Consider the following 23,532-nt stretch of genomic DNA (forward strand, 5'->3'; position numbering starts at 1 on the left):
TAGTTTAAGGTATAATCTGTAACAATTATCCCTTATGTGCTTGGCACAAATGAGCTTCCTTTACTTAAGTACTTAAGCAAGAAACAGCACTTTATTGTTTATTTGCATCTACATTCACTCTTACTCCACTACTATTTTAAAGAAAGAATTTACATTTTACTGCCATACATATTGCCATGCTCCCTTCAAGTATTCGTTACATTGGCATTCTAAGCCAATGGAGAAAAAAAAAAAGGTTTCCTTTGAAAAGAAAATAGTGTGCAAGTTCTTAATGCTGCCAACATATTCAGCCCTGTCAGCACATTGTTGCTACAGAGGAAGACGGCAGCGGCAGACGCAGCTCTCCCTGCCAGCAACAATCATCACCCATGGAGGGGGGATACAGTATGTTCGAATTCATCGAAATGAAGGGAGATTTGTATTGGCTGAAACGTCTTATTTGTCAGCTGTAGGTGAATGAAACTTTAGCATTCAAAGATATTGTTTTATTTTCTCCAAGATTGTACCAAACCTCATTTACTCCAACTTCCAGTACATAAGCTCATCAATATCAGATCATTATTTTTGATGTGTTATATTCTAAAGCAGGCATTGACACTACGGCTTGCCCACCTGCCCCAGCAGGTAAATAAAACTTTCGGGCAGGTGAAGTTTGCTTTCAGGTTGCCCGACAGGCACATGCTCATTTGAGAGGGGACGCAACCGCCTATAAACACAACACACATATCTGTCTAAACACCTGAACATGGCTAGTGTGCTCTGTCTTCTGGTCTGTGGAATGTAAAATAAGAGCACTGTTTACCTATAATGTGCTGTCTTTACTGTTGCCAATTAAACATTTTAAATAACAAGTGTGAAAACATAGACATATTCAATCATAGCTATGTAGGTATTTGGATTTGGAAGTAGTGAGGTACAGTATGATTTTTTTTATTATCACACAGCCCCAGAAAGTAAAGAAATAAGTGTTAAATTGAGCGGTAATTAAAATCGTACCTATCATTTTGTAAAGGACGATTTACTTATGACCTAGTTGTACTTGCCCGAAGGGCAAGTGCCTTTGAAACTTTAGTGACAACCCCTGCTAAAGGGTCACTTTTTTGACCATCACCAGAGCTATTTTCTAGTAAAACATCTCTGCTTTTACTCAATATGGCTTTCAGGTACTTTTCCCATCACAGCAATATTCTGCAAATAAGAGAGAACATGGTTTATGTTGTTGAGCTGTCACTGCAGTCAGTGTGAGCCAAAGGCATTTATTTGAATCTAACCAGCATTTGGCAATAAGCCATTCTCTATTTGTGATTTAATTTGTTGCCTTGTACGCCACTTGTGTTCGGTGTGTGTGTTCATCATTGTAAACTCTCTTACCCTGGAGCCGGTCCAGCCCAGGAGGGCAAAGGCGTAGCGGTCGTTAGGCGGTGACACCAGGTCCACTCGCACCGCCCTCCAGCCCCTGCTGTCCCCTTCCTCCCTCTGCAGACCCCCCTCCACCTGGCTTTCGTCCAGCCGCAGGATGAGGAAGCACTTGGGGAAGTGATCCATGGCTTCGAACGCGTGACAGGGCAGCATGTTCACATCAAAGGTGGAGGCCTGATGGTCACAGTACAGCAGAATGCCCTGGTGGGGGAGAAAATGGAACATGCCTGATCAGGGGCATCACAAGGAGGGGAAAAGTGGGACTGAGTTACTAGGGCCCAAGGTGGAGGGGCCTTAATTATTTTATACTCTAGCTATTGAAAAATAGCAGATATACAAGCTCACAAGCTTGTAGAATGGTCGTGAGAATGGGTGCAAATCTTTGAATATACAGTATGTGTTTTTTAAGCGAACATTTGTAACTCAAATATTACTTCTGGGGGCTCCAGAAGTTAATCTGCTATTTGAGATGGGGTTCCGTGGCCAAATACATGTAATTTTGGGGGTCCTTCACATTAAAAGGTTTGAGCACCACTGACATAGGTTTTTCAAAAAACCTTAGAAAGATTTGAAATAGACACAAATTTTTACAATCTTTCAAAAATAGCAGATCTACAAGCTCGCAGCGCGGCACTCAGTGCTGCCCGCGCTGTGAGCTTGTAGATACTTAGGGCCCAGAATTTGGTGCGACACCCCTGCGCCCGATCGGGGCCTCTATAAAACTAGAATACATCTCTAGTTTAATTGCGGCCGCCTTTTGTATCGTTCATACCTATTGTTGTACCTTTTTTGCATTAACCTACATTTTCTGGTCTGCTGTTCACAATATGTACCTTAGTCACAGATCTCAGCCTTCTGTCTTTTTTTCTCCTCTATGAATCACACACCCATGACCATTACATTTACAGTTAATACATTTTACAAGGTCCTATAAAAGGTAAGATAAGAGTTTAATGTCCCTTAGGGGCAATTTGCTTTACAGACAGTAAGTCCGGCACAATAAATCATGCACAAACACGGTACAAGATCCATATCCCCGTACGTTGTCACAATGAATCATGGGGCAACATAACAAGACACGTGATGACATCCGAGGTAGTTTGTTAAAAAAAGAAAAATAGGTAGAACACAAACAAATTGTAACTACTGTACTGTTATTGCTACCTCTGGGGACACTAAACCTCTGCCCTGATACAGTAAAGGATGGCACCAGGGCAGGAATTTCAGGGAGTCCATGAAGGCCATGGCTGTCATTGCCCCTCAGTTTGGCCTTGTGCCCCTCCAAAAAATGGCATGCCCTGAGGCCACAGTGGCCTTAATGACCCAGCCCAGCTGACTGTACTACTACTACTACTGTACTAAGCCAGTATCTTTGATTTGTGCAGGGCTGAGCATCAGATTGTAAATACCCACAGCAGATTTTCCACATATTACATTTAAACCTTAAATTCAATTAATTATTTCAATGGACTAAAATCTTGTTTTATTTGATGGCCTTCCTGCCCTGGCATTTGGCCTTAATTGTGCCCTAAAAAATGGACAACCCCAAAGGCCAAGTGGCCTTGCCCCTGAAATGATGACATTCCAGGCCTGGCTGGCACTAAATATTTTCAAGATCGATCTCTCAAAGTCAGTGGACAAATACTGTACATATTATTGTGGGGGTCCTTGACATGAAAATGTTTGAGAATCACTGTTTTAAACATTAAGAAAAACAGCAAATTAGAAACAAGCCCAAAGAAAAGCTACCAACAACTGCCAATATTTACAAGCGATTTTACAGAAAAAAAAACAAGCCAGAGTTCGCTTGTAATAAGAACACTGCCAAGACTTGTCGTTCATCCTTAATCACACGGTGAAGTGGCAAGGGGAGGGGCCTCTTACTAAAATCAATAAACACAGCCTCACAACTTCAGTTATACATGAATGTACATAAACATAGACCAGGGGTCTTCAACGTTTTCAGGCCAAGGACCCCTTAGTTGAGAGAGAGATGAAGCACAATCATCAGTATTTTGGGTTAATGTATATTTGTTTCCAGATATGTAACCACTTGAACCGTCAATACTTAATAAACTTGACCCACCTAGTCTGCTATTTTTTCCCCTCTACACCAAACCACTTTGCTGAAAATAGCCGATCTACAAGCTCACGCGAGGCGTTGTGAGCTTGTAGATCTGCTATTTTTGGCTAAAGTTCTCAGAATATGGACACTAGGGTTCAAGTGGTTGATATAGAAAAGGAGATAAAAAGGTTCTATCACACAAAGATTTGGAGGCCGCCTGTTGTAACTCTGAGGACCCCCTAAGGGTCCCGGACCTCCTGTTGAAGACCCCTGACATAGGCCATCTTCCTTTGATTGATTTTATTAGATTTTGCATTTGTTTAAAAAAAAAAAGAATCCGTACTGTGCATGGTAAAATAATAAAATAAAATAAAAACATTTTAAAGCACAAATTGATATGAAATGTCTCTGGGGAAAAGATTGATTTGCAAATGAAATTCAAATGACTTTGGACTTGACTCAAGTAGCCAGCAATAATGTAACTTTGTATAATGATGTTGTGTGTTGGATTAAGTACCTCAAGAAAGTGCCAGGCCTCTGCAAGTTGACTATTATACCATAGCGAGACATGGAATCCAATGTCTTCCTCAAAAATCAAACAAACCTCGGTATGCTTTGGGAAAATGATCTGAAGGCCATTTCAAGAACTCTATTTATACTGGAGACTGGAGTCATATTCAGTGGGCTCAAACATGCCAGATCACTAAAATGATCCTTTAAAGCACTGGTTCCCAATCACTGGGCCTGAGCCCATTTGTGGGTCGTGGATACATTCTTTTGGGTCCCTTTATCCCTACATTTTGTTTTTAATTATAATTATATCAAAACATTTTCAAAAAACATTCCTAAAAAATCTAAATCTTTCTTGAATTAAAAACTAATTCATGTCATGTTAGTGGACTAGAATCCAGCTTTGAACGTGAGAAGCTACAACTTTATGACGATTTGTTTGTTTGTGTATGTCGGACTTTGAACGTTGCTACAAACGAATGGTTTGCAGCTCTGTAATCACAAGACTTGTAGCTTTAAATAGGTATGTGGTAGGTGAAACACACGCCTGTGTGCACATGAATGTTTCTCAAAATGAGGCTGACAGTCCCGCCGGCGGGCCGAGAACTATTAACAGGTTAAGAAGCAACGCTTTGTGAGCTTGTAGATCTAATATTTTCACTAGCTTGGGTCCCGGGCAAATGTCTAATTTCTCTTTTGGGTCTTGAGAACATAAAAAAAAAAGTTTGGGAACTGCTTTAAAGGCATTTTTAACTCTGAGAGTGTACAAAAGCAACCTCTGGGTAGCGCAGTTGCACTGTACATTCTCAGAGTTAAATTAAGACTGGGGATTTTCACTGTGTACAATGTGAGCTACCAAAAAGGTCATCCGTGTGATGGGGATGAGATGGGCCACTGGGTGAACATCTGCTCTGACTTGTCATCAGTCTAATTTCAGCCCCGGTAGACTGAGAGTGTGCTGGTGAGTGCAAGGGTGCCGCACCAAATTCTGGGCCCTGGGTACAAGGATTCATTGCGGGCCCCCCGTGAATGTTCGTGTTTGTGCTTCAACTATTGAAAAATAGCAGATATACAAGCTCACAGCGCGGCACCGAGTGCCGCGCTGCGAGCTTGTAGATCTGCTATTTTTGAAAAATCGTGAAAATGTGTGCAAGTCTTTGAATATTTCGAATCCTTAAAAAAACTAAAAAACTATGTCTCTATGTCAGTGGTTCTCAAAACTTTTCATGTGAAGGACCCCCAAAATGATATGTATTTGGCGGCTTTGGCCACAGACCCCCATCTCAAAATATTTTGTTCCAGGGACCCCCCCCCCCCAGAAGCAAAATTTGAGTTACAAACTTTCTCTTAAAAATACATATTGCACACATTTTCACGAAAAAATAGCAGATATACAAGCTCACAGCGCGGCACCGATAGCTAAAGTATAAAATAATGAAGGCCCCTCCACCTTGGGCCCTAGTAACTCAGTCCCACTCCCCCCCCCCCTTCCCTTGTGACGCCTCTGCTGGTGAGTGTAGAGTGCAAACCGTGAGGTAGCCCTCTGCTCGACCACAGTAGGAGGCTAAAACCCATTCCCTGGTAAATGGGCTCTAGTCTGTTAGCTAATGGAAGTCTCTGACGAGTAATACATCACTGTGTTCAAGAGAGAAAAGAAGAGGGGGGGGGGGCACTGATGAGATTGAGAACAAAAGATGTGTGTGGAAAAGCGACAGAGCAAAGGAGAGGTGCAGGAAAGAGATAAAGTGCAGAGTGCAAGAGAATAAGAGGATGTGTAAAAAGTAAAAGATGAGAGGAGAGAGAGGGTAAAAATAAAATGATGGAAGAGAGACGGACAAAGAGAGACAAGGAAGGAGAGAGAGAGAGAGAGAGAGAGAGAGCGGAGAGAAACTAAGGATTGATTTCCTCTGGGCTTTGGCCCGGCTGATTATGCCTAACCCCAATGCAGGAGGGGGGCAAGGGACGATTAACATTACAAATTGTCAATTTAATTCCAGCAGCCAATGTAATTGTTGTGCTACTGCACTCCTCTCTGTGGCCATAAATCTGCCTCTCTCTTCTTAAAGAGCTATAATTGGGAGAAGAAGTGCGGCAACCGAACAGTCCTCCCCGCCGAGCCAATGACTGAGGTTAATCGCGAAACATTAAACAACTTGTCACAGGGAAGGCCGGTATAGCCTGCACCCAACCGGCCCGGCCCCTGTCGGATGATCCAATTGTGCTCCGCTACACTCCACGAATGGAGGACAGCGCTACCCAGAGGGCATTAACAGAGGAAGTTCAGACAGAAGTCATTAATTGACAGGAAGCCGCCTTGAGTGACACATGGGGACAAGATCGGGTTCCACCCAGCCCTCACTCCCCCCCCCCCCCCCTGCAATTATCTTCCGGGGTTGTCGGGTTAGTCGTTGGCGTCGAGGCTAAAATCTCTGATGTCTCCACCATCTCCTTTGCTGTGCCACCCATGGGAGACTCTCTATCTACAATTACAGATAACCACTCACCTTCTAATGGAGTAGGCGGGAAGGGGGGGTTCTTAAAGTCCCCCTTTACGTTCAGTAATGGTTTAGCTAAAGGCACAGACGACTCAAACTTAGACGATGAGGCCAGAATGACAGCATGAAAGGGATTTAAAGACTGACTAATCTGAAATTAAAATCCCCCCGAACCATACTTGAGACAAGTGGCAGGGAGAATGTTTTTCAGTCCATCTTGTAAGTAAGGCCCTAAATGAGGGGCGCTTATTATACTGTCAGATATTTTTGTCCCTTCCTGTCTGCCTGTTGCCTTTAGCCTTGAATCTCACAGATGCCTTGAGAGAAAAGGATTAATGAGTTATAGCGACAGTTGCACAGACCATTAAGTGTCTGAATGCGGATGCCCTTCACTGGGTGAGGCCTCCAGGCCGTTCTGTACACGCATGCACACACACACAGAAACACACTCAAGCAGGCACACATACAGTCACACTGTTCTGTCTCTCTCTGCATCATCTTTCTCCACATCCCTCTCTCCAGCTCCATATATCGCTCTTTTTGACACACATCCACTGGCAAATCCCCTGTTAAAGAACAGGATGTCGTGAGGTTCCCGTCTCAGAAACGCTGAGGGCTGTTTAGCCCAATAGCGCTCTATAATCGTCCACCACGCAGTAGGTATAATGTCAGTGAGCATCTGAGACCAAGCTTATTCCTCCAGAAGTGTTTACAGAGGGAATTACAGAGGGAGGGGGACAACAGTGAGATAATCTTTCTCCAAAAGCTTTGCCTAGCAGTGGTGGGCAATAAGAAAAAGGCTAGTTAATGCTAATTTCAAAAATGCAATCTAAAAGCTTAGCTGTTGTTTGTAGTTTATGTACGTTTGATTACAAACTTTGGTCTTTTTGCGACGGTGGAACCAGCACACAAGGCTGCTGCCACCAACTTAATGGCCATCTGCGCGCGGTGCAACAAGCATGATGTTGGCATGCACTGACACAAGTCAATGTGATCTGATGTCGCAATCCCACTGACTCCAAGACTTCAAAACTCTGCCTTCAAGTCTCAGATTAGCGTGCTTTAGCAAAGCGTGATTGAACACTTCTTTCACTTTGATTCAGAGCTTTGCCAGCCTGAATCGGGCTGATTGCAGAAATTAAAGCAAGGGGCCGGGTGGGAGTGTGTGTGTGTGTGTGTGTGTGTGTGTGTGTGTGTGTGTGTGTGTGTGTGTGTGTGTGTGTGTGTGTGTGTGTGTGTGTGTGTGTGGTGTGTGTCCTTTCAATGTCAAGTCAAAGTAACATCACACAACCAGAGTCTGCTGAGCGTTTTCGTACTAATTTCCTCATTTCAACTCGAACTCTCATATCTCTTGACCATGCCAGCTCAGGGACAATAAAGCTGAACTTGAATAGCGTCATTACAGCCGTGTAGCAATTCATTCAGTGCTCCATCTTCAGAGCAACAGCATATATACAGTACGCAGGGACAGAGATGATAGATGGAAAGGGGGTGAAACGTGGCCCCCTCAATCTCTCGCCCCGTTGCCATTACCAGGGCAAAGCTGAATCTCATCTGTCTGCCACAGAAGCGGGTGCCTGACCTTGCCTCTGCCCCCAAGTTATGCTTTCCGAATCAGCGGGAGGGGGAAAAAAATGATGAACCCGTTTTTACAAGGACGTTTCTAGATGGATGTATTTTTACCTCCCCTTAGGCTAACAGAGGAGTGGGGATGAGAGTAAAGGGGGGTGGGGGGTGGGGGGGTTGCAAGCCATGATATTAGGCCTGAGTGAAGACACGAACAGGCCCTGGGGGCTCAATTGCAGATGACAAGGTTACGCGACTTAGAGTCAACCTTTGCTACCTCTACTTAATCACTGTCTCTTGTGCTCCTCTCCCTGCGGGCTGGTCCCATTCCGTCCCCACTACACCCCAAGCCCCCCCCCCCCCTGCCCAGCCACCCACCTCCTCTGTGTAAAGGGAGCATCTGGACACAACGCAACTTTCCGCTTCTTTCCCAGCCTCCCACCACTTTTTTTCCCTTTAAAACAGGGGTCTTCAACGTTTTCAGGCCAAGGATCCCTTAGTTGAGAAAGAGACGAAGCAGGGACCCCCAGATTCCAAATAGTTTCATCGGTTGACAGCACAATCAGTGTATTTTGGATTCATGTCAATTTGTGTTATCATCAGATATGTAACCACTTGAACCGTCAATACTTAATAAACTTGACCTTTCACTCTGTACTTAGTCTGCTCTTTTTTCCCCTCTACACCAAACCTCTTTTTGCAGCGCGAGGCGTTGTGAGCTTGTAGATCTGCTATTTTTTTTTCTCAGAATATGGGCGCTAGTGTTCAAGTGGTTAAAAAAGGAAAAAAATAAAACATTCTATCACTCAAAGATTTGGAGGACCCCCTGTAGTAACTCTGAGGACCCCCCTGGGGTCCCGGAACCCCTGTTGAAGACCCCTGCTTTAAAAAAAATGTAATAAAAATTGCTGATCTACAAGCTCATAACGGTAACGCGCAGCGTCGCGACATTAAGTTCACTTTTAATAGCGATGGTTTAGTACATACCATTTCACTGTACTGTACAGTATGAGAGGTGCTTTTTTTTTTTTTTGTTATCAAATATTTTTATTTTCCATAATCAAAAGAAAAATGCAATTAACAGACAAACAACACAAACAATAGTAAAACAAGAAAAGGAAAAGAAAACCCACCCACCCCCTTTCCCCGGACCAACACGGAATGTACAATAGTGCATGCCTGTGCTAGGCTGTTACCACTATATAGTGATTTCTTGAATCATAGCCTTAAGCTTATCTGCAATGTCCGACCACATATTAATGTTTTCTTCTTTTGCTCCGTGTAACCTTGCTATCGACTGCTCTAAATATACTATATCTAGAAAGGTTAAGGCCCACTGGCGAAACGTTAACGTATGAGGAGGTTTCCACCGCGTAGCTACCATCTTCTTCGCCGCCGTTACACCAGCAAAGAAGATGCGCTTGCGTATATTGTTTAGTTGCTATGAGAGGTGCTTTTGTCAGTGTACAGTAAGTACGGGGGCTTTTACCAGCAACACAAAAATGTCAGCATGTTTATTGGTTTTGAATACTAAAATTAACTTGTCTTTTATGTCTACAGAAAGTGTCCGACTGCGATGACAGATTGATAACATAAGGACTACCACAATAGCTCGGAATAAAGAAAGACTATGGCAGAACAACACATAGTGAATTATAGCACAGGAGGCTCCTACATTTTAATTGCAGCATGAATATTAACATTATGACCACACTGTAAATTAAATTAAATACAGGTCTTTTTGGAGTGCTGTGATATTAGTCACATTATTAAGAAATGAGCGGCAAATTAGTGTCATTATGAGAATAGCAGCTGAATGAATAAATGGAATCATCATCATCGTCTATGTCATCATAAGTATTTGTAAACATCATCCATCTCCAGGATTTATCTTTTATTTATCTCACTCTCCTTTCTTCATTCTGCTTTGCTCTCTCTCATACACACACACACAACCTACACACCTTTAATCAATCTTTCCCTCACTCTATCCTTTCACTTAGCCATCTCTCTCTCACACACTCCATTTCTCTTTCTTTATCACTTCTTTCTCTCTCTCATTCACCCTCTCACCCCAACTCTTTCTCCTCCTTTTCTTTCATTTTCCATCAAGGGATCTATTTTCCATTAAGGGGTCTCAAGGTGCTGTCCATTGTCCTTGAAAGCCCTGCTAAAACTTCTGAAAGTAAGCCACTTCTAAATTGTGCTTTTCCCTCTCATGCATTCACTTACTTTGTCCCAATCTGTTTTGTGTTAACGCCTGGAAATTGCTAGGACTCAGGGCTATTTCCCCCTCACAGTTTTAATAACATGACCACAATGGGTATTCATGGTCAAGGTTCAGAATATTAGAAATGTGACATGTCCCTTGCTTCCTTAAATCACTGGCTCTTGGCACCAGCATGTCCCCGTAACCACACAAACGTCCCAAATATTTCCAAAATAGATTATCTACAAGTCTACACTTGTCGAGCGTATAGATTTATTTTCCAGCTATATGACGACCAAAATGTGTTAAAGTGGTTAATGGTCCCTTTAAAAAGGAATACTGCTGGACATTAAAAAGCAAAGTAGCTCGCAATATCACAATATGGCCACGACAAGCCAAGTATTTGATAATATGAACAGCTCTCCCCCAAAGCAGAATAAAGGGGGAGAGCATCTTACATCTTACGTGTGATTTCATACTTCAGTTCAGCCAGAGTTGATCCATTGACATTAAATGGCAAACTAAATCCATGGAAGTATATGAAGCGAGTCTTAAGTTTGACATATAAATGAATTTTATATCATGGTAGTGCCATCTGTTCCAAACCATAAAATCTTCTTTGATTACCTGGGAACCATTTCGGTTTTTATTTATACTGTATAGTACCACAGTGTTGTGCAATGGAGAATAAAAGCGATAGTCACTGTAGTCTCTATGGACATGTAGATTGATGAGGTATCTCACTGGGTTGCTACCGTAAATAAACAATCTGGTTTCTGGGAAGCAGGAGTGGCTCTTCCCTAATATAGACATACAGTACAGTAAGATTAACATTATGTCACAGCTCAAATTCAGTGCCATTACACAGCAAAATCCTCAGCATTATCCTTATTGTGGTCAAACAAAGACATTTGACTAAACACAATTCTGTTTCTAAACGCATTTCCCAAAACAAAACAGAATGAATATGTTCTGTAAGCCATCTGTAATGTTAAATAATGTTTTGTGACTCCTAATGCGACTTAATTCTAATGCATTTTTTATATGCAATTGTTGCCCAAATTGTATTTATCTATCTCATAAATTATCTGCATTGAGTCCCCTCAAAAAGTATAATCAAATTCATAATCAAATTCAGCATCACTGAATTTTTATTCCTGAGTTGGTCCTGAGCTCCATGTTGCGAACAAGGACAACTCTGCCCTTAATAACATCTGGGCTCATTTTCCTTCTTATAATGATCCAAAATTACTGTACTGGGATCTAATAGGCAGAAATGTCCCTGTTGTCCAGTTTCCCCTGAGTCGGCCTTCTGGTGGCGCTATAAAAAGCAGATCTGAAAAATGCAGGGCAAAGGTTTTTCCTTGGCCTCTAGGGAGTTTGCATAATTTTTTTTTACACTGATCGGTGGAGTTATTAGTAAAAACATGAATAGGCCTGTTATAGCGCCACCATGATGCTGATTTGAACGTTTTGAAGTTCCTCTGCCTAGGGAGCACTATTGCAAACTATGGAAGCCAATCTTAGCCAATCAGGATGGAATATGACAAATCTGAAAGACCTGTTTCGTTTAATGATTTGTTACAGAGATACTGTGTGATTTTGGACAAAATCTGTACAGTGCACAGTTTCGCTCCCATCGTGCCAACGGTGCCGGAGATTAGCTGTCCACAGACAGACAGAAGGACAAGCACGCACACGGAAGGACACTTGGACGGATGGACGGACGGACGGACGGACGGACGGACGGACGGACGAACGGGAGAAAACATAGTCTTGGCCATGCCTTTCGGCCTGGCGGAGACAATAATGAGCATGATATAGAGATATTATAGACAAACATTTGGCAAAAATAGTCAAACATTGCACAAAAATGGCACAGTCTGTGAAAATAAATAGTAGATCATCTACACCCTCACATGTCGCAGCACACTGTGAGCTTGTATATCAGCTATATTTATATAGCTGATATACAATATACATAGTTACACAGAGCAAGCGCAAGATAGTACATTGCCTAGAGATCTGGTGAATGTGAAGGTCTTGTGAAAATGGAGAGGACCCTGACAAAGGGATCCTTTGAAGGATCAGCGAAAAAGAGATCGACATTGAGATCCACGGACGCATGTTGTCTTGGGATCCACCGTACCTCTGTGACCACCGAGGAGAAGACAACACACACCTATTCTGATCCTGGAGGAGGCTGATGCAGTCTCTCACACCAGCAGAACTTAAAACACACTGATATAGGCTACTGATCAGACATAAGTGTAGTTGATAATAACATATAGTTGAATTCCACGATGAAATGGGAAAGTTGTCTCTGACTGGAGCAATGCGTTGTTAGAGATACTCCAGAGCGACAACTCTGCAATAGGTTTCCCCCTATGTATTAACAACACAATAGGGAATGGGAACCGCAGAATATTCTGGGACTGTTTCTGTTATCTTTGAAGAAAAGAGATCCCATGGTTTGGACAATAAACTGGGGCTGACAAATTCCCATCCCAATCGTAAAACACAAATGATGTATAGTTAAGATTTCTAGGGGAGACAGCTGGAACACACTGCGAGGACATTTATCACTGAACAGCTCTAAAAGGGGGTTGGGGAATATACTGTATGACTGAGAAAAGAAGATTCAAAATGTTGTACAAATAATATTTTTATGTTCATCACAGCCTTCACTTTTACTGTATATACTTTTACTCTACCACATTAACATTTGACGCCTCAATTCTTGCGCGAGCAGAGCACGTGTCAGATCCTGTGTCTAGATGAGACATGGCCTTTGACACAATCTAAATGTCTCAATAGAGGAGCAGGGAGACAAAATACAACCACCCCAATTGTACAAGTTATAATATTGTATTATCATTCTCTTCTATACGGATTGGACGGAATCAAATATGTATTCATTAAAGGTAGGGTGAGTGATTTCATTTAAGTTTCAGTTTTCATGTAGGTGACAGGCGAGGGCCTTCCTCCAATCATGATCAAGTGGGGGCAGGCCTTGGTGCGCGTACTCAACCATGATTTGAGGAAGTCCCCACTCTATCCTGATTGGAGGAAAACCTGTCTCCTCCACCAAAACTGAAACTGCTTTTTTCTCCTCACAGGGGATAAGGCTGAAGTCCAAATATGAACCAAATACTCTATAGTAACTATTATTATCAGAACATAGACCCATTTTGTTATTATTTGAATTAAACAAAATCACAGAGTAGACACACACAAACAGTGACACATACATATTGTACACACTGTACAGTTCTATATATGCACACACGCACGCACGCACGCTCACACGCACGCACGCACGCACACACAATCTCCTGTTCAGATGCACACACATTTCACTCACATGCACATCACCCACACATGAATCACATCATGGGCCATTAGGCTCGATAGATTTCTCTCACCATATAGGCTACAGTGCAACGCAACAGACACTCTCTTATATGTACACTTATAGTACAGTATATATCTTTTACACACTAGTCTTTAGACTCCCACACATTGCTTTTCTCACAATGCACATACAGTATGCACAAAACTACCACGCATAGGAAACTGGGTCTGGCTCTATCCCAAGGCTTTCCTTTATTACTAAACGCTGATTGATGGTAGAACTGTGTACAGTTGTCTCAGAGTTTTGTATGCCATTTATAATTCTGAACGTTATCAGTCAAATTTGGATGAAGACGTTTTGTTGCCGTTTTGATTTACTCTTCAAATTACACAATTCTAAGAACTCTTTGATAGATAAAGGATATTTCCTTCACACACAAAAATGCTACTAGAAGGCTATCTCAATTGCTTAATGAGTAATTAGACAAATAGACAGACAGATTCATTTAACGCAGAACACAAATTGTATTAAACACGTTGCTCTGTCTTTCATCACATACATAAATCTGGGTCTGAGAGTGGAAATGAAATGAGTTAAATGAACTCTCATGATGTTACAGACTACATGCCACATACTGTACATACTTAGAGGTATGAGAGGTTAATCTGACTTACTTGTTGTCTCAGTCGGCCAATCACATTGATTAGCAGTCCATTCTCCTTCCCCAACTCAGGAGTGGTCAGCAGGAAGTCTACGTCGTGACCAAACTCTTTCCCCCTAGAAATGGAGAGACATACAGTAACACCAAATAACCACTGGCAAATAATGAAAAGGGAATGTCCCAGTGCTTAACAGATTGATTGATTGATTGATTGATTGGAGACTTTATTAGAAGTTTGCATAGGAAAAGGTACTAAAGGGAGATCCTAGTAAGCTTTTCGGCTTATTTACACAGGAAACCTTTATGTATCTCATATAACATTGAAGGACGGCCGGAATGTAAACAGCACGTTGGGTTAGTGCCCCAGCGTGTGTCTTCCGTGAGGAAGAAGCCCAACAAATCCATGGTGAGGCCTTTAGGAGGGCCATTCAAGCCGCAAGCGGAGCCTGCAGCACCACCTTGCCCAAGTGGAGCTTGCAGCACTACCACTGGCCAACCCTTGCGGCCCAACCATTTGCAGCAGCTGAATGGAATGTTTGGATCGGGAGTCTGGTGCAACGCACAGGTTCTGAACCTGGTGAGAGCAGGAGAGGACCTGGTGAGACGTAGGAGGAGCCCGGCCAGGAATCAACCCATTGAGCCTCCATGCACCAGAGTGGCGCTGCCCCCAATCCTGGCAGAGTAGTTCCGGTGCAGCACATTGAGTGACCCTGGTCTTTCCCTAATAGGACTGATCGTGGATAGCTACTGGGACGTAAGTCGGGACTTGATCAACCCTGGCTGGGTCACCTGGGCGAGGGTGTATGATGTTGCGAGACCCGAAACACCCGTCGACCCCAGGCTACATCACTGATGATACGTCCCAGTTGCATCCTCGTGTTTTTTTTCAAGGACAGATGGATAGTAACACAGTACTATGCAGTAGATAGCGTCAGAAAAAACAAAGATAAAAAACTGTGCAAAAACAATATATAGATATTTAAAATAGAAGGGTCAGGGGGAGGGTAAGGCTAAGCTAGGTTTATTTGTACCAGTTACGAGCGGCTGCCGCCTGGCCTGGCTGCCCCTGATGTACAGCGAAGATGGCAGACAGGGCTATAAAAGCATTGACCATGGTCTTTTTTCATTATTAAAACAAGCAATCTTTCCGAAGTTGTTAAGTCTAAAGGCTCCCATTTTTGTTGCTTCAGCTGTCAGAGCGTTAACTTTTTATGAGAATCATCATTTTCTACTTGGATCAGTGTAATAAAGTTATGCTCCATATGGAGCTCACACAAAAGCAGCCTCACTGTCAGCATAACTGCAGGCAGGGAGTGTTACAGATACAGTGCAGTAGGTGATTATCAAGTGATTATCAAGTTGGATAATATTATACTGTGGAGCTCAGTAAAGACTCCCATGCATGTGGGCCAACTTTATTAGAATGTGTAACTGAAATAAAATATGTACTTTAAGGGTTGGGAACTAGCCTGGCATAGGAAGTAACAGCAATGTTGCATAATTAAATTACAAAATTGAATGTACAGTAACTGTAATCATTTACATTGACCGTACCAAGCAAAATGTGGTAAGCATATTGCAGTCTACTAATCAATGGCGTGTGGGGAGATGTGACAGCGGTTAGGGCACATACTGTACCAATTGGACTCAAACGCCTGACAGCGAGTCCCAGGTTTGTTTCTCGGCTGACCCAGCTGGACCATTTGCTAAATGAGATGTCACTCACCTCGCCAACGTAAGAATGGTGCTAGGTTACTAGGAGCCGGATACAACTGGAAATTACGGCATCCCAAAATGTTTCACTCCGTCCGGCTCAGTGTTATCCGATTTAGAAAAATCCATTATCTCAGATTATTTTCCCAGGTTGCGTTTTTGGTCAAAACAAGAGGTTATGTATATAACCCTGTTTCTGTAAACTATGTGAGTAGATCTTCTCACTATGAGAACAGCGCCCTCTGGTGAGGAAGCTTCACATAAAATCCTGTCCCCTCCCGACATAAACACCGGACATGTATAAAAAGTGCAGTCTGGCCAATTATTGCATCAATCTTTTTTAAATGCGACAGGTCCAGCTATGAACTGCATGATACATTTCTTTATTTTTAGATTTTAATTTGAGTCAATGAAAGTCACGGCAAACACTGTTGAGTAGATGTGCTGACCTAGAACACAGCTAAGTAGCAGGCTGCAGAAGTATCATTTCTCTTTAGTTCATGCTACAGTACACAGCAAAAACGAACCGCAGTCTCAGGCTGGACGAGTTTAATTTGAAGTCAAGCCATTTCTATTTGATGTTATCACTTGTGTGTCTTCCTGCTGTCTGTGTGGACAGCTTTAGTAATTTTCTTGCCATGCTTTTTCATGAAATGAGTTTTCTCAGACGGGTGGCTGTCCTCTTATTTCATACGGTTAGAAGTTCAGTCACCTGTGAAACACCCTGAGCCACTGCTCCTTCACTTGGAAAGGAGCCAGCTAAGGTTGTTCGGGCATGTAGAGCGGATGCCTCCTGAGCGTCTCCATAGGGAGGTCCTTGGTGCACACTGAGAGGAGACCCTCTGGCAGACAAAGGATAAGATGAGGGGATTATATCTCCACACTGGACTTGGAACACCTCAGGATTCCACAGGAGGAAGTGGCTAATGTGTCTGGAGCTCTCTGCTGGAACTGTTGTCCCCGCAACTCAACTCCGGATACGCGGTTGGAGATGTATGGATGGATGATTTTTCATATCGTCACGTTCGGGTGGAAACCTTGTATGTACGAAACTGTTCCTTTTTTTATGAATACATTTTTAACATAAAAATCCCCAAAACATCTCAAACAGCTCAAAACATCGCGAAGCGTTGTGAGGTTGGAGATCTGCTATACTTTTGTTCGGCACTCTTGCACGAAGAAGTAGGGAATTAATTAAGGCAAAAACATAAAAAGTTGAAATATGGAGATATGAGGTTTCTGCCCGACAACAACGATATCTAACCTTAACCCCACAACTCTAGTGTAAATAAGTAAAAACACTTTAGCATTTACATACTTATTTTTCACACTGTTTAGCCTCACACAACAATAAAACTTCCATATCAGTGTTTGAAAAGCTTTTTACCATAGCTTATTTGCATACCTTTATGATGTTAAAACAGTGCTTTACTATTCAAATCAACATGAAAATGGACGCCCGTCCAATTTAGGACAGACTTAATTTTCATAAATCCTATGTTGTTTTTTTGTAGGCTGAACAAAATTACAAAGAAATATTTAAGCAATGTTTTGTGTATGAAACTCATTATGTCCTCAGATAAGAACCTTTAATTTACCTAGAAAAAAACACCTACTTTGATTATTGTCACTGTGTGTTATAATGGAATATTGAGGGTGCATATACACATAAAAAAAGAAAAAGAAATTACTTTTGCATTTTAATAGGGCAATAATTAATCTGAAATGGATTGCATTTAAATAAATAAAAAACCTTCGGAGACCCTAATCAAGCTTTTATCTGGGTAGAGCTGGCTGAATCAAGTACACCCCTTAATCTGTAAATCACTCTTGCGATAAGAGAGATTGTATATTCATCATGTAACCTTTTTTTTTAATGAATAAAAATGTAAATGTGTAACGTACTATAATTGGGGTGGTTGTATTTAGTCTCCCTGCTTTTATATTGAGACATTTAGATTTTGTCAAAGGTCATGTATCACCTACACACATGGGATCTGACACAAATTTTGAACTGATGGTCAAGATTAAATGTATCCCCTGAGCAAGCAGGCAGACTATTAGCTAAATGGTATTTCAGCACCCATGTGCAGTGAACCAGGTTAAAATCCGGGGTAGAAGACATCATTAACCACGTCCCTATACTAGGCATGTCTAATAAGCGAATATTTGGCTAAAATGATCATTTGATGAAAATATAGCATTGTGAGCTTGTAGATCTACCGGTAAGTATCTAGACCCCTAGGGGACCCTGGACTATGAAGTATAGGGTTTAAATACTAGGTCATACCTACTAGTCTGTGGTATCTGTTACTTTCTAGGTAGTCTCGCGTAGCCAGACAACTATTCCACAATCTCCGAATGCTATACGGCAGCTCCCGAACGGCGAGTATCGGAAGTAGCCAGTGCTGCACTGAACTGTAGTCCCATTGGAAACATAACAGAAACACAATAGCTCAGACAAAGTCATTCGAGCGGCCTATTCTTGTTATGAGTGTATAGTTTAAGAAAACTTTTGAAAACAACATGGAAGTAACACCAACAACACCAGAGAAAGACGAAATAATGCCCCAAAAAATAAAGAAAGGAGACATAACGCTTCCAGTAGGACTTGTTATTGCTACTGCACCAAGGGAGCGGTTGCGTCACATCCACTCTATCTCGCACTCATCATTTCTATTCCGGTTTGCCAGACTGTATGCCGGGAGCATTTGGCCAAATCGCGGAGGCAACAGTCTGGCCACGCGAGACTACTTTCTAGGTAATTTCTGATTCAGTTTAACAGTATTTGTAGTCACACAACACTTTTATACATTCAAAGGTGTCTCTGATGTTACAGATTAGCAATAAAAAGGCCTGTTCTTCACGCTTGATAAAACACAATAATGTGGAAACAAACCCTATTGTTATCACTATAGTTGTCAATGACTCACACAGACTTTTATTAGTTTTATAATTATAATTTCCAACACTGCATATGCAGGACTGAATGAGCAGAAACAGCCCATGGCACCAGAAAAAGAAAAACAGCGATTTCATGTTTGTGTAAATACCATTTTATCATGTTGATGTATGAACAATGTTATTTTGAAGTGTGATTTACAACAGTTATAAAATGTGACTTAGCAAAGTGCTGGAAATTGCCTCCGGGGAAATCGCCTTCTGTTCTCCCCTACCCAGAGTAATTTGGGATTTTAAGCAAGTGCCCACTGCCCAGACAGATAATCACAGGCCGATTGACCAAACACTCAAAATCTCTGGGTACAAAAAAAAAAAACCTTGCTATTTCATCCAATCACAACACAGATTTGGAGGACAAACAACCTTTCAGAAATAATCAGACTCCAGCCATCTGTCCACAGAAGATGGTTCAGACAGCAGCATCATGTGAAATGATATGAAATAATGGCCTTCGCTGCATGCAAGCCCTCTCTAAAACAAGCACACACGACACTGAATATTTGATCATACATGATAGTGAGAACAAGGCTGCACTGACAGAGCGAGATGGGGATGTGCCTGTTGTCACCTCTCAAAGGACACGCCGTGTGCTGCCAGGCTGTGATCGGGTCAAGAACAAAGGTTGCTGGACAGCACCTCAGAGGAACGGAAGTGGCTCTACGTCAACCTCCCCCTCCTATCTGCCCAGGGATGAGGTGAGATAGACTGATCATTACTGTCGCACACACATATGCATTCAATACATATACACAAACACACACATATAGATACAGGAGGCAACGTACAGGCATTTGCAGCACACGTGCAGACACATGTGCGTACTGCGTACACTTTGTTGAAGCACAATCACGAGTCACCGAAAGCCATCTCAGAGTTAACAACACAGCAAAATGAGAGCAAATGGTCCAGGCGATGCCTAGATGCAACAAAGGCTGTGTGTTTCATCTTACCTAGCTTTCTGCCAACCTCTACACCCAATGAATGATGCAAACAAAGGGGAAGAACATTAAAGGGATGGCGTGAGCCGTGTTGCTGGGTTGCCGAAATCAGATTCTCCAGGGTGGGCAACTGCACAGTCTGAGGTACTTCTGTCTTGTTGTCATTTGAGACAGATGTTGACCTTCTTCTCACCATCGCTGCCAGAAGTAGATACTTCTGTAATGAGGCGGCCAGCTGGACGGAGCTATTTTGAAAATGCACCGCGCAGATCCCCATCTCTGCTGAACGAGCTACTTTCTCGCAACAACATCCAATGCTCTTAATTGGCAACGCTAGAGATGCCACTTCTCCCAGCTCATATGGTGCCAGTTGTTAAGTGAAACACAGCGCTATAGCCACTGCTGTGCTAGCAAAACGCACTGGAGTGCACAGCATAAATGTGTGCCGTGAATAGCAAAGGGAGGGGAAAGACCATTAGCATAAATTCAGTTTATCCTCCAATCGGCTCTCAAAATACCAAGTTTCAATTATGTTTGTGTCAAGTCTGAGGATGGGAGGTGATGAAGCAGGGAGTAGAGGTCGGAGGGTCGCAGTGGGTACTGTGCTACCTGAACAAATTTGAGGCTTAGGCAAGGTGGCATTAGCCTACACCTCAGAAAGATTTTTTTTTTCTTTTTTTTTTTTTTTTTTGCTTTTTACTGATTTTAGCCAGAGCATCAGGCTGTCTGGTCTATGCAGATACTTCCTCTAAATCAACCACAGTCAGCGGAAAAAGAGATGACATGAGCATGTCAGGTGCTTTCTCTCGAGCAAAGAGGGATTTTTTCCTCCCTCTGGCTCTAATGGTGTATACCCTCTCAACACACCGTTTTTATTCAGCATTAGGCATCCGTTCCTGCCCAGCGGGACTTAGTGCTGGGGAAGATTACGGTGCAAATACTCTGAGGAAAACTCTGAAGGAGGGTTTTAACAAGCAGTGTATGGGAACACTGGCAAAGCGGTGTTTCTTTTAAATTAGAAGCAGCAACACAAGACAACAACATCGCATCAAACCCGAACTTACGTTGCACACCTCTATTGCGTGAGGGAAAATTATACATTATTAAACGCTTCCACCAGACCATATTAAATATACATGGATATTTACAAGCTAGTGTAGTCGACGGGGCGACATGAATGAATTATACAGTTGTCGGAAGTGTGGCTGTCGCTGAAATTTCCCAAGGAACAAACTCTACTTGCAATAGAGAAACACATGGCCACAGTAGAAAAAAACAGCTTAGCCAGCAGCAATGCATCATCAAGTCATATCATTCTCACTATCTAACTTCTTTTCACCGATTTCAGACAAGAACACAAGTAACCTCTAAGATAGTTTGAAAGATAAAAGCTAATAAGATGCCACAACACAAGCCTCATACATACAGTATATCTCAGAGATCCACTGACAATGGCCTTCCTTGTGTAGCTGAGATGAGAGATGATCAGGGGAACACACTCAAAGAGCACTGATGTTTTTTGACACCCTTCACCAGTGTCACTTTGATTAGGGATTAGAGTTGATCTGATGTAATTTAAAGGCCCGTAACAGGGACATGCTGACATCACATAGAAACCAAAGCTAGCACTTTCATTGACATGTCTGAACCCTTTCACACCGTACAGTCTATTTTTAATCACACCCCGCACACTCACATGTACACACGTTCGCTTGAGGACTCTTCGGCGTCTTCGCCCTGTCTTTCACTTTGAATAACACAAATGACACTAATGTCAACGAATCCTTTGAACACCTTTTTTCACACTTTTCAAGTGGTTGAAGACTTGCAATTACCGAGCGGCATTCATGTGTGTCTTGTGAATTGCATGTCTTATGCTACACAGAGAAGCATTTCCAGCGTGAATCGGCGAGCAATCGTTTAACTTAATTAATCAGGTAGAGAAAAACAAGTCATAAATTTGAATCCTAGCTGGAAATTATAGGTAATTAAAATGAGCTTTGACAGGAGTTGAGGAAGAGCATTTTCAAACATGTCACACGATGAAGATTAGCGAGTTATTAGCGCCGTCGTTTGATGTCGTAAGTGAAGCACACGTCTATTTCTGTCTAATAGGCCTAATGTGGCCTCCTGCTGAGTATAAATTGTGTCTGAAGAATCTCCTGCCCTTTAAAAAGACGAGATGTGTGCGTGCGCGTGTTTGTGTGTGCGAGTAGGGGGGAGGTATTACTGACTTTCAGTATAACGTACAGGTCACAGTGTTTGAAGCTTCACTCCACAAATTGTTTTTTATGTGAAGCACCTTAAACAGGCACCAGCGGATATCAGATAAATGGTTCAGCTTGTCTCCCTGGGTTTGTAGTTGGCAGTCAGAGGCGGCAGAGCTCCCGGGCCCCGTCAGTGGTGTCGCACCAAATTCTGGGCCCTGGGACAAAGATTCACTGCGGGGCCCCCATGGGGAGAGGGTTTAAGCCATTTAGACTGAGAACGCATTATTACGCATTATTTTGTGCTTTAACTATTGAAAAATAGCAGATCTACACACTCGTAGATCTGCTATTTTTGCAAGTCTTTGAATATTTCAAATCCTTCTAAGTTTTTTTGAAAAACCTATGTTTCTATGCCAGTGGTGCTCAAACCTTTTCATGTGAAGGACCCCCAAAATGATGTATTTGGCCACAGACCCCATCTCAAAATATTTAGTTCCAGGGACCACCCCAGAAGCAAAATTTGAGTTACAAATGTTTGCTTAAAAGAAATGCATATATTCAAAGATTTGCACACATTTTCACGACTTTTCAAAAATAGCAGATCTACAAGCTCGCAGCGCGGTACTCGGTGCCGCGCTATGAGCTTGTATATCTTCTATTTTTCAATAGCTAAAGTATAACATAATTAAGGCCCCTCCAACTTGGTACCGGTAACTCTGTCCCAATTTTCCCCCCCTTGTGACGCCCCTGTCCCGGCCCGTAAAAGCTTCAGCCACGTCCTCCCCGTTGTTCCTGACGGTAACTATCCATGATGGCCTAATCACTTTTCTCATCTCTCGCTCCAAATTTTCCCCTCAAGGAGACGCTATTTACATAATCAGATATCATTGCAGCTGTCGTTTCTCCTTTGGAGGATTAAACACGTTGGATCCCAGCCCCCCCCCCCCCCCCCCCCCCCCCACCCCAACCCCAACCCCAACCCCAACCCCATCTCCACCGCACCCTTTGGCTCTTTCAAGAGCGCCATCACCTGGGAGGGTTGATGAACCAACGCTGGCTGTGATACAGTTCTACTGAACACACTGCCGTCTACAGCAGTGGTTCTCAAACTTTGACATTTAAAGGCTCCCCATTAACTCTGACAGTGTCAACACTGTCAGAGTTACAGACTTGTAAGGGTCAAATTAGACCCCCCTAAAGGAACCTAGAGTCCACGGAATCCACTTTGAGAACCATTTGACTACAGCACTGTAGTCCAAATGTATGATCGCAGCGGGGTCTGTCAAGACAAATTCTATTAGCTGATAACCTCATTTTTTAAAACACGACGACAAAAGAGTACAATGGGTTCAGAGGCTAAAAGTGGAGCTTGCCCCCTGGATGCATTTTACAGTGTGCCGCCAAAGCCCTATTAAAGACCACGGGCCAAA

General features: G+C 42.6%; 1 protein-coding gene across 1 annotated transcript in view; it reads right to left on the minus strand.

The window, feature by feature from the left end:
* The window catches only part of dntt (deoxynucleotidyltransferase, terminal), a gene marked incomplete at both ends in the record, with an annotated part of 106,457 nt that overhangs the window by 36,722 nt on the left and 46,203 nt on the right, over window positions 1–23,532 (minus strand). The window contains 2 exons of the mRNA XM_080739782.1: window positions 1,372–1,620; window positions 14,294–14,396. Coding sequence (XP_080595908.1) covers window positions 1,372–1,620; window positions 14,294–14,396 — 352 coding nt within the window. The remainder of the gene's footprint in view (window positions 1–1,371; window positions 1,621–14,293; window positions 14,397–23,532) is intronic.

This window comes from Nannobrachium achirus (assembly GCF_963921795.1).
Source record: "Nannobrachium achirus genome assembly, chromosome: 13".
NCBI lineage: Eukaryota > Metazoa > Chordata > Actinopteri > Myctophiformes > Myctophidae > Nannobrachium > Nannobrachium achirus.